The sequence below is a fragment of the Chelonia mydas genome, chromosome 4 (assembly GCF_015237465.2).
Source record: "Chelonia mydas isolate rCheMyd1 chromosome 4, rCheMyd1.pri.v2, whole genome shotgun sequence".
In the NCBI taxonomy this organism is placed as follows: domain Eukaryota; kingdom Metazoa; phylum Chordata; order Testudines; family Cheloniidae; genus Chelonia; species Chelonia mydas.
Window position 1 is genome coordinate 28,094,222 of NC_057852.1, and position 15,738 is coordinate 28,109,959.

The 15,738-nt window shown below is 38.8% G+C and overlaps 1 protein-coding gene across 16 annotated transcripts in view; it reads left to right on the forward strand.

The window, feature by feature from the left end:
• RAP1GDS1 (Rap1 GTPase-GDP dissociation stimulator 1) overlaps nucleotides 1–15,738 on the forward strand; it is a 154,478-nt gene that overhangs the window by 106,111 nt on the left and 32,629 nt on the right. For 12 of the 16 annotated variants that reach the window (XM_043545193.1, XM_043545199.1, XM_043545196.1 and 9 more), the window contains one exon: nucleotides 8,470–8,616. The exons of the other annotated variants lie outside the window; for them this stretch is intronic. In XM_043545193.1, the coding sequence (XP_043401128.1) occupies nucleotides 8,470–8,616 (147 nt within the window). The remainder of the gene's footprint in view (nucleotides 1–8,469; nucleotides 8,617–15,738) is intronic. 16 annotated transcript variants of the gene reach the window in all.

Consider the following 15,738-nt stretch of genomic DNA (forward strand, 5'->3'; position numbering starts at 1 on the left):
ATTCCAACTGAATGTAAAATTCTTTAAATTCTGTCTTAAATTGTTGTGCGGAGATTTTTTTAAGAGCTGCCATGTGTCATCCTGGATGGTTGCTGTTCAGTGGTGGGTGAAAAGATCCCTGTATTAAGGAGGCACTGGTCATAGTTAAGTTTGAGTTGTGTTTTGTACTTAAAACAGGGAATTGATCTGAAGAATACAGTGTAACAGCTCCAAAATTACAACCCGTACTCTGAGTACAGAACTAATTTGCTGAGAGTTTATAAGTAAATTTGTTTAGTCTGAGTTAAAATTTATTTTAAATTGGTCTTTCAAGAAATTTAGCACTCTGTCAGACTTTTTTGTCCTGAATTATCTTGCTATCAGAATAATGCAGACTCTTCAAACTTTCCTTATAGTTAAAACTCCTTGAAATCTCCTGCATACATTTGAAAAAGTTACATAGCAATTAAATTAAGGTATTAACAATTGTTATAAGTACATAGACTTATGGTGGGGCGGGGTCAGTAGCTCAGGGCACTCATAACTGGGGCCATTGTGACATCAGAGGAAACTCGACCAACCATCACCCTTCTTTTTCAGCTAATTTGCATGCTGTAATTCTGTTTGTTCTAATGTGGTATAAGAGAGACTGGGTCGCTGTCAAGAGCTCCCACTGATAAATTCCTGGCCACCAGCTGTCACTGCAGTGTCTCCAACTTAGCTGTTTTTAAAAGTTTCATGCTTGTGTGCTAGCAAATTAAGAGCCAGTTCACCAGGACACTTCGTAAGCTTTGATTTGCTCCATGGCATAAAGTAGCCAATGTGTACCAGTGAATCTGGCCTTAAAAGTTAAAATTAAAAAGCTATGTAAGGTTGATACTACATAACTTCAACTCATTAGAGGCAGTGTGTCACAAGCATAGCATTCTCTTTGGGCTACTTGTTTACTGTTTATGTATGAAACGTTTAATATTTATATGTTGTTGTTTTTTTAAGAAATCAGTTTAACTTAAGGTCTTTGTCTGATGGAGTTAAGGTTGAGGTCTCATATCAGTAACTTAAGAATAAACACACTACAAGAATGTTGGAATTATGCCAAAATATAGCATTACAAATCAAGATTAACATTAGATTTTCCTTAAAACCAAAAATGTCAAAGACTGTATTGATTGATTTACTTGATAGGCAAATCAAACAAAATTATACCACCATGATCAGATCCTCACCATTCCTGAAGGGATCAAATAAAGAGAAAGGGAATTCAATACATACAGACAAGAGCCATCCCAAAAATCATTTCTCAAGTCATTAGAAAAATACTAGCCCAAACATCATGATGATACCTCTCATCCCCAGAAAAGCATTACTCAAAGGAGAGGAAAGAACTGCAGCATGCATTGTAAAGCGTTATGAGATCATCAGATGAAAAGCACTGTGTTAGAACTAGGAATTGTTATATTATTATCAATTCAGAATAATAGAACAGCTAGTTTCTGAAGCTTGACATCTTTATAAAAAAGTGAAACTTCTATCTACTGCATAGTTCTGTAGCAGGGTTGAATTTTGTAGCATTGAAATCACAGAATACATGAGACCCAGAATACAAAGGTTTAAAATTACAGAGTTTTAATTTGAAATGGAATGTTAAAACAAAACTGCAACCGTCTATCTTCTTATAATCTCATGGGAAACACAGGAGTCTAAAATAATTCAATTAAAGTCAGTGAAGCTATGACAATTTACAGCAGCTGAGGATCTGCCCCATACATTTAACAACAGCATTTTCTGAACCTTTCTTCCTTTTTAAAAAAAATTATGAGGTATTTACATGAGAGCAGAATCTTTGTTCCTTCAGAGTTGTTCTACTCCTGCTATTTGTTTCCCATATATAGTCATAATCTTCTGTATGTCACATCATAATTATCTCCACAGCAGCCAGTTTTGATGTCACAGAGGGTTATAACTTCAGCTGAGGAGTAAGCAGCAGGAGCAGATGAATGCCTCAGGAAAAAGATCATGCAAATATGTCCCTACTAATAAAAGATAGGAAAGAGACAATAAAGAAAAAACAGTTTACGTAAGAAGAATTCTATCTTATCTAATTTAGTCTCTCTCTCTTTCTTGCTCCCTATAATCTATTGGGATTTCTAATTTGGTCATCACTGTAGTATCTCAATGGCAGTTCATGTTGAACATTTTAAAAAGCTTTTCATGACGCAATGGTAAATATCCAAAGATAGATAGGTTTTTATTCAATGTTCCTTCAGTGGGAGGTGAGATCATAAGGAAAGAAGAATGGGGTCATAGGAAGGAAAAACTGAAGACTTAAAGGAAAACAACAGTATGTAATTTAAGATATATTCTACTCATTAACATCTGATGACAGAGTAAATGAATTTAAAAGTAAGTGTAATAAATATACTAAAATCATAATTTGCATTTCTACAGGAAGCTGCCTTCTTGGCAACTGGACAAAGCATTTGCTTTAAGCATGTGAACAGTCCCATTTAAATCAGTGCTATTACTCACATGAATAAAATTTTGTAGGATATGAATCAAGGACAGAGAAGATCAGATTTTCCATTAGAAGGTATGGAAATCAGAAATTTTTATAACCGTAAGGTAATTCATACCAAAAAAAGATTATTTTAAGGGACCCTGTCAAATTAAAAAATATATATTTATAACTAATTGTCTTATCTGTGCCAAGAACATTTTAGAATATTTAAACCAAAAGAATATTTAAAATGTAAAATACTTTGTGGTCACAGTGCTTACTTTTGCACCTGGCAGTAATCCAGTAAAGCTCGTAAGCACATCCTTAAATGGGAGTACTCACATGCTTAAAGTTAAGGAAATGTCTTGGTGGATTGATGCCTTGGAAGATGAAGTGAAATTAGCCAGTTTCACTGTTTTTAATCCAATTGTATACTACCATATTTCTGCCCAGTTTGGATTGCAAATTCTGCAGTGGAACGTTTGAATCCAAACAGAATGCCATTTTCAATGTTTTATTGTTGAATATTGAAAATATTTCTACTAATATTAGATTTTGTAAAGTGTGGTTGTATTGTTGATTTTTTTTTTTATAAACAAATACAAAATGTTGGGCCTAAATTATCTGTGTTCCTTTAAACAGTTTTTAAATGTGACACACACATATATATTTTTTTAAATTATGGAATTTATACTAACAACTTTATAAGTTTGTTTTACAAAGACAAATCTGTTCCGTGCATTAGTCTGTATCGTCAAACTGAGTCGGTGCTGAGAAGCATCATTAAAATGTCATCCCCCACTGAGAGAGACAACAGTCCAATTCACTGAATGAAAATATTGAATCAATTATGGGGTTTTCAAAAAATCTGCTTTGAAAATGTCTTTAACGAAATGTTAACCACATAGAAATATTGAATCAGCTAAGGTCCTCATCCTGCAAAAATGTACACGCGCTGAAGTTTATACACTGTGGGACTGACTGTGCCCAAAGTTAACTATGCATATAAGTCTGCAGGATCAGGGCCTAAGATATCATAACCAGTAACTGGAGTTTGCCTTTAAACATTGAAGACGAAGAAGGTAAAACCGTAGAGCAACGAAAGAACTGGGACAATGTATTCAAATGCCTCAATAAAGTCACAAACTGGAGGATCTCTCAGAGCTATCTCGAACTGAGCTATCCTTCAGCCTCTGAAGGCCTAGATTTAATATCCTTATAGGGACACTAATAAGAAATGGTTTTGTTCCATTCTGTGACAGATGGGTATGTCCGCATCTTCAAACATCATTCCTATTTGCATAGCTCAAACCCCATGTTGAAGAAAGGCCCAGGGCTGGTGTTAGCAAAACTAAGACAAGCTGGGATTAAGCTGCATTGGATGAACTGCTTTAGGAACTCTTTCCCAACACCTGCCTGTATTGGCTGGATCTCTGTTCTGTTGTAACCTTGTTTTCACAGGCAGTAAACTCACCCTGATGTCGATAAGCAAAATATTAGCACAAATATTTCAAACACAATAACGCTGGTATCCTGCCTTCATAGTTTGAACCAGGGCTTTAACTTCATCTCGTTCTGTCATGTCTTACAAACCATAGGCATGGCTGGTTGGATTGCACAGTTTAGCAAGTGAGGGCAGGAAGCTCAGGAGAGAATGATATAGTCAGACTCTGGGGAAGGCAAAGTGGAGCAGTTTAATTCCAAGTTTTCATGTCACTGACCTTCTCGGATTATGAGTTTCGAGATTCATTTTGGAAAGGTGAATTGTACCTGGATTTTCATTTCCAGCTATGTATCAAATATCTGAAAATATATTAAACCCCCTAGAAAATGAGTGACATATTTTCTAATCTTCATACATAACTCATAGTTAGTTATGCATATTTAAGGTCGATGAGAGTATACTGTCATTCCTTGTTTTTTGCTCTTGGTTAAACTCTTCCTTTGAATCAAATGCTCCCTTCTACCTCCATGAATGAAGAGGAGCAGAAAGCAGCTGATCTGGGCAGAGAGAGAAGGTTGGAAATGCAAGCTCTTTATCATTCTCTCCCCTTCCCTTTGAAGTCCCTCTTCAAGAATTGGGCTTTAGAGGCCCAGGTCAGAGGCAAAGGATAGCTGCACCAACCTCCTCTGCCTGGCAGGGATTTTTGCCATCAATTAATACTAACTTACGTTTAATTTATACCAGTCCCCCACCGCTAAACAGAATCCCCAGCTAAAGGAGTGTAGGGGGTTCAGAGGATGGTCGTTTAAAGGTGGGAGTACCCCAAAAGCTGTTCAGAGGCACGAAACATCTGTACAGGGCCTACAGCCTCTGACAGCTTCACAGAAATTCCCACGCCCTCCCCTTCCCCATCTCAGTGGAAAAATTTGGCAGAAACAGTCGCCAAGTTTCCTGTTCCATACAAGTGGATTGTTTGGCCCTTTCTTCTAATACAGCTTGAGAATTGTGCTAATCCCATGATCTGTGACAATTTCGCTTTGTACTGGGGCTCCCTGGTTGGAGAATCATTATTATGAACTGCCATGAGCTCAGGCGAGAGTGAACTGAAGGGGGATTTTGAGGGGCTGTCTTTTTGTGGGAAATAGGTAAGTATGCATAGTATGTCTGAGATCCACGTGAAAACCTAATCCACACTAAAGCTCTCTGAGCAACTCAGCAGTGAGGCCAGGCATTTAGCAGGAAGACTGAAGTATTCGCTCACCCTTTCAGATGGTCCCTTAGGGTTAGGATTGATGAAGCAATTACTGTACTGTATTAGGTCTGTGCTATTCACATTCTTGGGAGAAATAATTCTCCAGTCTCCCAAGCTGTCAGTCTGGCATCTTTAAACAGCACTAAATTTCCTTTTAAAAAAAAAAAAATGGTATAAAACCCTCTGTGAGCTACAGTGATGCATATTCAGCAGAGATGTAAATTCACTCATTATGCTGTTCGCTCATTAAGCTCACAGGAATAGCAAATGTTTATTTGAAAAAGTCACATAAGAAAAAAATTCAGCACCAATCTACTGGAGGACTGGAAGCTCCTCAAGTGTGGGAGTTCTCAGAAGTGCTAAACTATGAAGTAGCAGTCAGATTGAGAACAAGACATTGCCTCATGCTATAATCTTGTGTTGACGGTAAATGACTTGGGATCTAGTGAGCATGCGTACATGCAAAGTCTGTGGCTTAGATACTGAGTGGGGAAGAGGGAAGGGAATTTGTAGTGAGCACCAAAACAGCATGCTGAATCTGGAGTATGCTATTTTTCTTTGCATTTTGAGATGTAATGTGTTGTAGTGATCTGATAGCAAGGAACTTCAGAGTTCACTCCCAGTTTTGATACAGGTTTCTTTTGTGGCCTTGGGCAAATCACTTTGGGCCAGTCCTCCTGAGCATGGAAAGGGAGCAAGAGGCAGGAGATCCTAATTACAATTCCACCATGGTTCTTCTGCTCAGTAGGGGGTGGAGAAGCAGCTGCACCTGGTTATTTCTGAGGTGACCTCCAAAGCTGGTCACTGGTGTGGAGGAGGGATGTGGCCAGTGGATATGTGACTACACAGGTCTACCAGCCAAAACCTGCATGTAGGGGCTGCAGAGATGCTCTGCATCCTGCCTCCCAAATGAGGATTCTCTCCTTGTGACCTACCTCCACCCCTAAACTCCCTGCGTAGTTCCCCTCATTTACTTGAGCTGTGACATGCAGGGAGCAGTGAAACCAAGATCCTATCTGTAAAATAGGGGTAATTATTTACTACGTAATTAGAGTATTGGGAGATTTAGATAATGTCAAGCATTTGAAGTGGAAGAGTGCTAAATATTTTAAAGTATGGTAGTGTTCAGTACTTAATTTCTGTTACAAATCAGAGGAAGAATGGAATAGAAGGATTTATGGGGCCAGATCCTCATCTGGTGTACATGGGCAGAGCTCCATTCTTTCAGTGGAGCTATGCCAGTTTACACCAGTAGAGGATCTGGCCCATGATTATTTTAGCAGGGACCAAAAATAAATGAAGCCTTCCTACTTTTTACATGTTTCTGTCTTCAAGTTTTATATGTAAATTGATACACAAGGTATGAAACCAGATTTTCGGCCTAATTCTTATGTCAAGGGAGTTTTATACTGGTTAACTCTACTCACTTCAATTGTATTACACCCGTTTGAGATCAGAATTCTGACTTTTTAATCTGAACACAGATGAAACCCTAACATTTTATACACTCACTTCAATTAAAAATGCTCATGTAAAATATGTGAGTCGTTTTGTTGTTGGAAAGACACTGTCTAAGGAACTGGGTATATAAAGAAAAAATGTTTGAATCGTACAGCCAAGTGTTTTCCCTGCTGGCTCAGTAAATGTGGCCACCTATCTGGCACCTAATAAAGCCTGTTTTGCCTTATTACATTGGACAGGGATTTCATTACTGTTTCAGTCCTCTATTCATCACTTCAGCAGGGTTTGGGGATTGTTTGTTTTACATATCCTTTTTTCTGTGTTCCTTGCTTGTCATAGGATTTATCCCTGCAAGCACACTTGGTTTGATCCCCAAACAGATTAAATTTCTCAGTTTTCCAAGAGAATTTCCATGGTTGGTTTGAGTCATTCCTCCAAAGGCATTAATCAGACAGAAGAAGCTCATAGTGGCGTTACTCTTCTTCTTTTGTTACTGTGCCTGTATCCAGTGTGACTGTATTGTTGTTCAGCAAAACACCATATATGTGGTGCTAAAATGAAAACCTGAGATGACCAGCTGTTCTGTTGCCCACCACCAAGAGTTCTTTCTCTCATCTTCAGCCTTCTCCTCTTTGCTTTACTGAGCACCCTGTCGAAAGACCAAAGCGAGCTTGTATAGAATTCATGTCAACAAGAACTAAATGATTTAAAACCTCTTTTACAGAAGATTGAAGTATTTGCAGCAGTGGAAATCCATTCTCAGAATCTGAGCAATCTCATTTTATATTGAGTGTATGGAGGAGGAGATACTGGAGAAGACCTTGCAGCCTGGCTCTCAAGAACTCAGTGGGGTGGAAGAATGGGGAGAGAGAGCCCAAGAAATGAATTACAATTGAAAGGGAAAATGCTACTAAACCATTAAAAAAATTTTTTTTGTGTGCGCAAAACTTCATTTTTGCTTTTTCATCAGGATTTTGTTTTCATTAAAATTTTCCAACAGGCTCGAATTATAACCCATCTTGACATGCCTGCTTTTGGGAACCAACTACTCAGAATATCAAATGCTGTATGCCACTGGTTACCAACCTGAGAAAAAATGTGTTAGGGTTGAACACGAATAAAGCGCCCTTTCTCTTTGCTTCCTACACTGGAGCTCTAAAAGCTGATTAGTTAGAGAGAGAGATTGATATGAAGAATTTGACATGTTACACATGAAGGCCCAGAGCATTTCAGCCTATTAGAAATTCAGAATAAATCTTCATAGTGATTTTAAACTTAGGAAAAGCAAAAAGAATATGGAGGGAGGCAGTGGGATCTCGTGAACAGAGTTGGTGACTGGGAAACAAGATCCTCACTATATCCCCTGTCATGTGTTTGGATCTGTTCTTCATTTGCTGTGTAGAACTGAGCAAGTTACTTTATTCTTTGTGCCTCAATTTATTAATCTTAATAGTGGCTAGAACAAGTTTCCTCCCAATGGTGTACACATTAGTGTTTGTAAAGTGCTTTGAGATTCTTTAATAGAAAAATGCTACATATGTTCAAAGTATTATTAATTATTACCTCCTGTGGCTCTGACTCAAACACTGAACTTGTTATTTATAAAAGTATTAGTACCAGCTGATTAATCCTTTTGTTGTAGGATGGTTTCTCTTTCCTAGCACTGGTCCTCTAAAATCTGGCCCACAAGTGGCCTTGTAAATGAATTTGACATCACTGAAGGGATTACACTTAACTCTGTTTAAGAACGTCTCCTTTTGTATGCTTATGGTTATGTTTGGAACGCTAAGGTGTTTTTTTATTTTATTTTTTTAAATTTAACTCTTTGTTTTACAGATGAGGGCAGGAGTGCAGTTGACCATGCAGGTGGTGCACAGATTGTAGTAGACCATTTAAGGTCACTGTGCAGTAAAACAGATCCAGCCAATGAGAAGCTCTTGACTGTCTTTTGTGGCATGCTGATGAACTATAGCAATGAGAATGGTAAACACCACTGAAAATTTGCTTTATGTCTGCCAGAACCACCCCAAACCTAAAAATCAACCAAATATCTCAATTCCATATGTAAACTTGATATTTTTATTCAAAGTAAATGTTCCCAAAATATTAGTTGCTCCTGCTGTGCAGATTCACAATACCATAAAAATAGCAGCATACTGTATAAAGTTTGTATAAGCACCTTGAATTATGTATTTACTTACCTGTTTAAAAGGGGTACACGTTGATATAGGATACTGTACTGGGAAAAAATACCTTTCCAGAGAAAAATCAGGTTGCGTTAAGTCAAAAAAGGGTACTACAATTTTAAATGTGAAAATTATCCCTGTCATCTAACTTTGCCTTTTTTTTAAACACGATTACTTAAATATAAGTATAGACCAGACAGTTTTCTCTTACATTACTTTTACTTTTACATTTACATTACATTACAGTGAAATTATATATAAAAGCACTTATGTTATTCTATTTCATATAATTGGGGGGTAATTTAGATACATGTATAACACTCTTAATATCTGCAAATAGTAAATAAGTGTCTATTCTTTCTATTCAATAATAATTAATAAATTGAGGGACTTAGATGGGGTAGGACGGTGAGGTTTAGGAAAAATGGTACATTACTGGACGTTTAACATGAAAAAACATTTGATTACTGAATCTAAGCAAATATAGTCTTCTAAGAAGAGGAGTTATACATGCAAATGGGTATCTGAGTGCACATTTTGTTTGTGGATGCAAGTGAGGCAATTTACTGATGCATATTTTCACATGTTGTGCCAGCTTTTGAAAGTTGTACCCATTAAGGGGGGAAAAAAAGGCAAAAATGAGTAGAGCTAAGTAGTTCCAGGATGTGCACATGTCCCCAAAATGCCATGAATTGGAAATTTAGCCAATCAAATTGCTCCCTCAAGTCCAGCACATTTCCTCAATTGAAATGTTCCAACATGGGAATATCTAGCTTCCTTACTGTAACATTCTCAGAGTGCCTGAGATGAAGCTCTTTATGTCTTTAGATAACTCTCACACTTTCCAAACTCATGCCAAAATTGTCATACTTTTCAGGATGTCCCCTGGACTTAATCTCTCGATCTTTTATCCACCTACTCCTCTGACCACTGTTCTCTCATCTTAAAATCTTCTCTGTAATTTCTTTCTGGTTGGGAATAGTTTGCCTGCTTTTTGCAGTCCCATCCACCTGGAACTCTCTCCTTTGAGAGTCATCCATGTAACTAACCTCCTGACCTCTTCTCCCCTTTGCTTGTTCTTGCCACCTTTATCTCTACTTTTAGCCTAATATTATGCAAGAATATCTATTTACAGTACCTCCTTGCTGCTCTTAAGTTACACAGTTTGCTCTTTCTACTCCACACAGTTTCTCTGCAGTGTTTTGCTCTGCTGTCTGTATGAGAGTCATACTGTATCCAGTTCTGTGAAGTGTTATCTCATTATTTTCTCTCTCTCTGTAAAGTGTCTTGAGATGAATAGATTTTCCTACCTAGAAATTGAATTTCTGGATTCCCCTGCATTAACTGGGACTAATGGGGCATCCATTATTTCTGATAGCTAGGGAGATAGACCAAACCAAAAGCAGAGCTTTTTGCTGTCTAGAGGTATTTCATTGGTTTTGCTTCAGTGACCAGGCTCCATTGAGTTCTTCTCTGGGTAAACTAATTACAAAAAACCATTACCTATCTTTTCATAGTTGTTGTTCTTTGAGATGTGTTGCTCATGTTCGTTCCATTCTAGGGGTGTGCGTGCCCATGTGCACAGTTGTTGGAGACTTTTGCCTGAGCGGTATCCGTAGGGTTGGCTGTGGCACCTTCTGGAGTGCCGCGCTCATGTGTTGGTATATCAGGCTCCGCCGGCCCTATTCCCTCTCAGTTCTTTCTTGCCGGCAACTCCGACAGAGGGGCAAAGAGGGCGGGTAATGGAACGGACATGAGCAACACATCTCAAAGAATAACAGTTACAAAAAGTAACCGTTTTTTCCTTTTTCGAGTGCTTGCTCATGTTGATTCCACTCTAGGTGACTCACAAGCAGTATCCCTGGAGGTGGGCTCGGAGTTCACAGACATGTGGCTTGTACTACTGCTCTACCGATGCCAACGTCATCTCAGGCTTGCTGGGTAAGCTCAAAGTGAGATGTGAACGTGTGAATAGACGACCAGGTGGTGGCCATGGAGAGATCTGGAATTGGCACATGAGCCGGGAAGGCTGCCGCCGAAGCTTGCGCCCTAGTCGAGTGGGCAGTTACAACTGCGGTTGGAGGTACCTTCGCCCGATCATAGCAAAATCAGATGCAGGTGGTGATCCAAGATGAAATTCTCTGGGTGGCTACTGGACAACCTTTTCATCCTATCTGCCACTGCGACAAACAACTGTGTCGACTTGCAAAATGGCTTGGTCTTCTCAATATAGAATGCTAGCTCTCTTCTGACGTCCAGGAAGTGCAACCTACATTCCTCCTCAGACTTATGAGGCTTTGGAAAGAAGACTGGCAAAAATATATCCTGGCTCGTGTGAAATTGTGAAACCACCTTGGGTAGGAAAGTTGGATGCAGCCGCAGCTGGACCTTAGCCTTGAAAAAACACCATATAGGGCAGCTCCGAGGTAAGTGCCCTAATCTCAGAGACACTCTGGGCAGAAGTTATCAACAGCAGGAATGACACCTTCCAGGAGTGCAGAAGAAGGGAACAGGACACCAAGGACTCAAAGGGAGCTCTCATGAGCCGCACGAGCACCAGATGTCCCACGGAGAGACTGGGTCCTGGGGGTTGCTCCAGACCTTTCAAGAACTGGACATGTTATCAGTGAAGACCGACCTGCCCTGGAACGGGTGGTGAAAGGTTGATATGGCAGCCAAGTGTTCCTTAATTGATGAAAGGGAGAAGCTCTGGAGCTTGATAATGCATAAGGTAGTCCAGGATTGAGAGGCCTCGCTGCAGTCAGGCCTAAGCCCTTGGGCCGAGGCCCAGCACAAGAATTGTTTCCATTTGACAAGGTAGTTTGCTCTAGTGGAGGGCTTTCTTCTACCCAGTAGGACCTGCTGGATGTGGGCCTAGCCTGTAACGCACGAAATCGAAAGGGAAAGAACCGCTGACCACTTGTGAAGCAAAGAGGAGAGGTGCTCCGACGAACCACCATGGGTGGTAAGAAGGAACTGAGAGGGCGTATGGCCGACGCGCCTGATATACCGACGCATGAGCGTGGCACTCCAGAAGGCGCCACAGCCGACCCTACGGATACCAATAAGGCAAAAGTCTCCGATAACTGTGCACGTGGACACGTACACACCTAGAATGGAATTGACATGAGCAAGCACTCGAAGAAGAATGTAAGATCTAAGATAAACAGCGTTTAAATAGTTAAACAATTATAAATACGGAATGAATTACTTCTATCCAGAAAGAAAATCGGTTCTGTAACTGGATGCAGTCAATAAACTTCACATGTATTCCCGTGAGAACAATGAGTGTCCACTAGCCACACTATTCTTGGCTTTAGCCAGTACTAATAGAGCTTTAATCTTGACATGAGCCTAAGGGCCTGATCCAACACCAGTTGAAACCAGTTGGAGTCTGTCCGTTGACTTCAGTGGGTATTGGATTGGGCCCTAAATAATTTGCCAAATTAACATGAAGAAATGACTTAGAGGACTAAATTTTCCAACGAGAGGTAAATACTTTGGCCTGTATAACCTTTCATTGACGTTCACACAGATAATTGCATGTATAAATGGGTAGTTGGCCTGTTTCGCTCTCACAAAATTCCTGTTTGCTTGTGGACATATTTTGTTTTGTGGAGCACAACAGGTACATGTGCATTTTTCTGGGTGTCCCATGTGACCTACTTTGAAAATTTGGTCCGAAGACTATAAAGTGTTATTTTCAGAAGGGTGGGGGTTTCCTTTTGTGGGAGCGCAATTTCAGCCCAAAAAACGTACAGCTGTATTTTTGCACCGTATGTTGAACTCTGGGCACAGATCTGAGGACTTGCACTTCTTAGCTGCCCAACTGCAGGTGAAAAGGAGGAAGTTCGAAGGGCACTTACTCAGATTGCATACACAATTTCATTCTGTGCCTGCACAAATTGTGCCCACAAAAGGAGGGATATCCTTCTTAACATTTACTCATAAATGTCTGATCCTACATTGCTTGTGTGTAGCTATTAAAAAAAAAAAAAAAAAAACTAGACAAAGCTAAAAGAAAAGAATATGGGAAAATAATTAGAAAGCAAATTCCCAGCCTTGGAAGGAGCAATTCTGCCTGTTGTTGTATTCTTTCCTTTACCATTTCCTACTTAGCTTGCTGTGCTACAAAATTACAGGTTGGAACTGTGACGTTCCCTTCATGTTTTTAATCACTCACACTCTTTCACGTTCTATTATCTGTCCAACAAAGAATAATTACAAAACATATGGGTCTGAGCTGCATTTGACTACCTGTGAATATCTTAACAAGGTTTTTTATAATGATTTTTATTTTATGGGTTAAAAACCATGCAAATTATTTTGATTATTTTGTTTTAAACCTTTTGTTAAAATATGCAACATCCTCAGTTCGCTAATATTCTCAGTTTCAAATAGCTTCTAAACCAAAACTACTTATTTTTTTGCATACGAGAGACTCATTGCTGAAGTTATCTAAAGCGGAGTTTATCTCAAGTTGTTGGACTAAGGTATTTACCACATATGGATTTTTCAAAGCAAGTAACTGGAGACTTGCGACATACAGTTAATTTTTCTACTTTAGAAAAAGTAAAATAATCTACAATTTTTATGCATTGTGCTTATTTAGAACAGTCTAATTTGACCAGATGGACTGGTTTAGCTTGCAGCTGTAACTCCATTCATAACATTGTTCTGTAAGTTCACAAGCTAAGGATCTTGTGTATGGTCCTTGTTTATTATAAAAGGAATGTGGCCTGCTTGTGTTTAGGCACGCTGTTTCTCAAATATTTCTTTGTATCCCTCTCAGTATCTCATTCTTTCATGTGTCACAGGGACATGCAAGGGTTGCCATCTCTCATAGCACTTTCAATTGTATCCTAGAAACTAAAATTATTTTGCTATTAACCCTTTGGTGCTAGAAGTCAGAGTTTTCTGTTGATGGGAGACTTCGCTTTCTACCAGCACTTGAAAATCTTGACTCCCTCTGCCGCAGTCTTATTTTACTATCTGAACTTGATCTGACATAAACTGCTCCCCTCTTCACTTTGCATCTTAAGACTAATAGTGCAAGATATGTTCCATGTACAACTAGAAATAAAATGAACATGTCATATGTGTTTGTAGAGCTTTTCCTTCATGACATGACAAAGAACGGGCTGAAATCTGACGTTTATAAATCACAGAAACTCCAGTGGGGGTCCAGAGTAGCTGGGCTGCAGCAGCAGCAGTTCTGGCACCTTTTAATGAGTTCATCATTTTCCCCCACGCCACCCCATCAGATCTGCTGTCACTATATAGCTTTCTGTGTATATGTATGGGGGCGGAAGGAGGAATGGCAAAACACGGTCCAGATCCTGGAAACTCTTACTCATGTGAATAGCTCTCGCTAATGCGAGTAGTCCTGTTAGCCGCATACTCCTGTGAGCTGAGACTGCTCATGTAAGTAAGGGTTTGCAGGATCAGACTGCAAACTGGGTAATTAATTTTAATTATGGTTCTGAGATTTATAAAGCACTCTCCAGATGCTTTTAGTAAAATTTGCATGTGCAGTTGTTGAAGGAACCACCCCAATTGTACTTTGTTTCCTAGGCAATGAAGTTATAGGTAAGAAATGAAGTGGATACAGTGTGTGTGTGTGTGTGTGTGTACGTGCGCATAAATCTATATATAAAAGCTTTTTTGTTTATAGATTAAATTCTCATTTAATTTCAGATTAAACTTTAATCCGTCAAATTTGTCTTTCATTCAGTGCCTTTGTAAAATATGTAGACGTTGTGTTATACAACAGCTAAGCCTCTCTTAATCTTGCAAACTCTCAGTCAGTATGTGATTGGAATCAATTCTTTGGGTTGATTTATGTTCTGCTTTTTAAAAAACATGTCTTGTCCTTCTCTAGAAACTGTAACTATACCAGGAATGAAGGGGAGATCGATGGTATAATCATTATGGCACCTAATAGTAATCAATATTCAAGTAATGCTTCTCTCTAAGACTTACCTTTTGCTAATTCTCTTGCCTGCTGTGGTTTGTGTTTCATTTGCATCACAGCTAAAAATGTTAATTGTGCCTGCAGCTGTAAAGATACTTAAATATAGTCAAAAACAATGTTGTCGTGTTTTTATACAAAATGAAAAAGTAGCTCAGTGAATTTAAAAGTAGGTGAAATATATTTTTTATAATAGTGGAACAATAATTATCACTTAAATTTTATATAATAACTTAATTTTTAAGTATATTATCTAAAAATTAATATTGACATGTTGAATACCAGCAGCTGTTTGTTGGGGATTAAATTAATTTGTCACAATCTTGCATGAGACAAATTTTCCGTTTAGGGTTCCATCAGTAACATTGATTAGATCTTTAAGATTGTTGGAAATCCTATCCAGAATCCTGGCCTAACCTAAATTAATATTTTAATCTCAAAATCACAAAATAAAATTCTTCAATTTGGGATATTCTCCCCAGATCCCATTCTTTGGCGTTACCATGTGTGTCATGTGAAGGACACGGAGCCATTGAAATTCAAGTTTTAGGTAGGTAATTGTTTACACTGGCGCATGTATTGATTGCCGTATATCTCCTTGTATCTGCATCTGTACCGCACACGACTGTGCTTTTCCTCCTCATAGAACATATAGGACTTGCTGTCACTGTGACTTCATGTAATACTGTCATACTTGAGTTGGTATGTGCTGTGGATAAATGTTAAGAGTAAGAAAAAGCCTTCAGGCTTTAAAAATTGTACTTCCTGTTAAGACAGATGGTTCAAATTTAATTCTGATGTAAGCCAACGGAACTTCAGCAGAAGTCAGGTTACCTTACTCTATGGCTGAATTTAGCCCTGTATCTGTCACACATTGACAGAGTGTCTATTACTCTGGATCACACACTGGTGGAACGTTGGATTGATGTTTCTGAATTATCCAGTCTG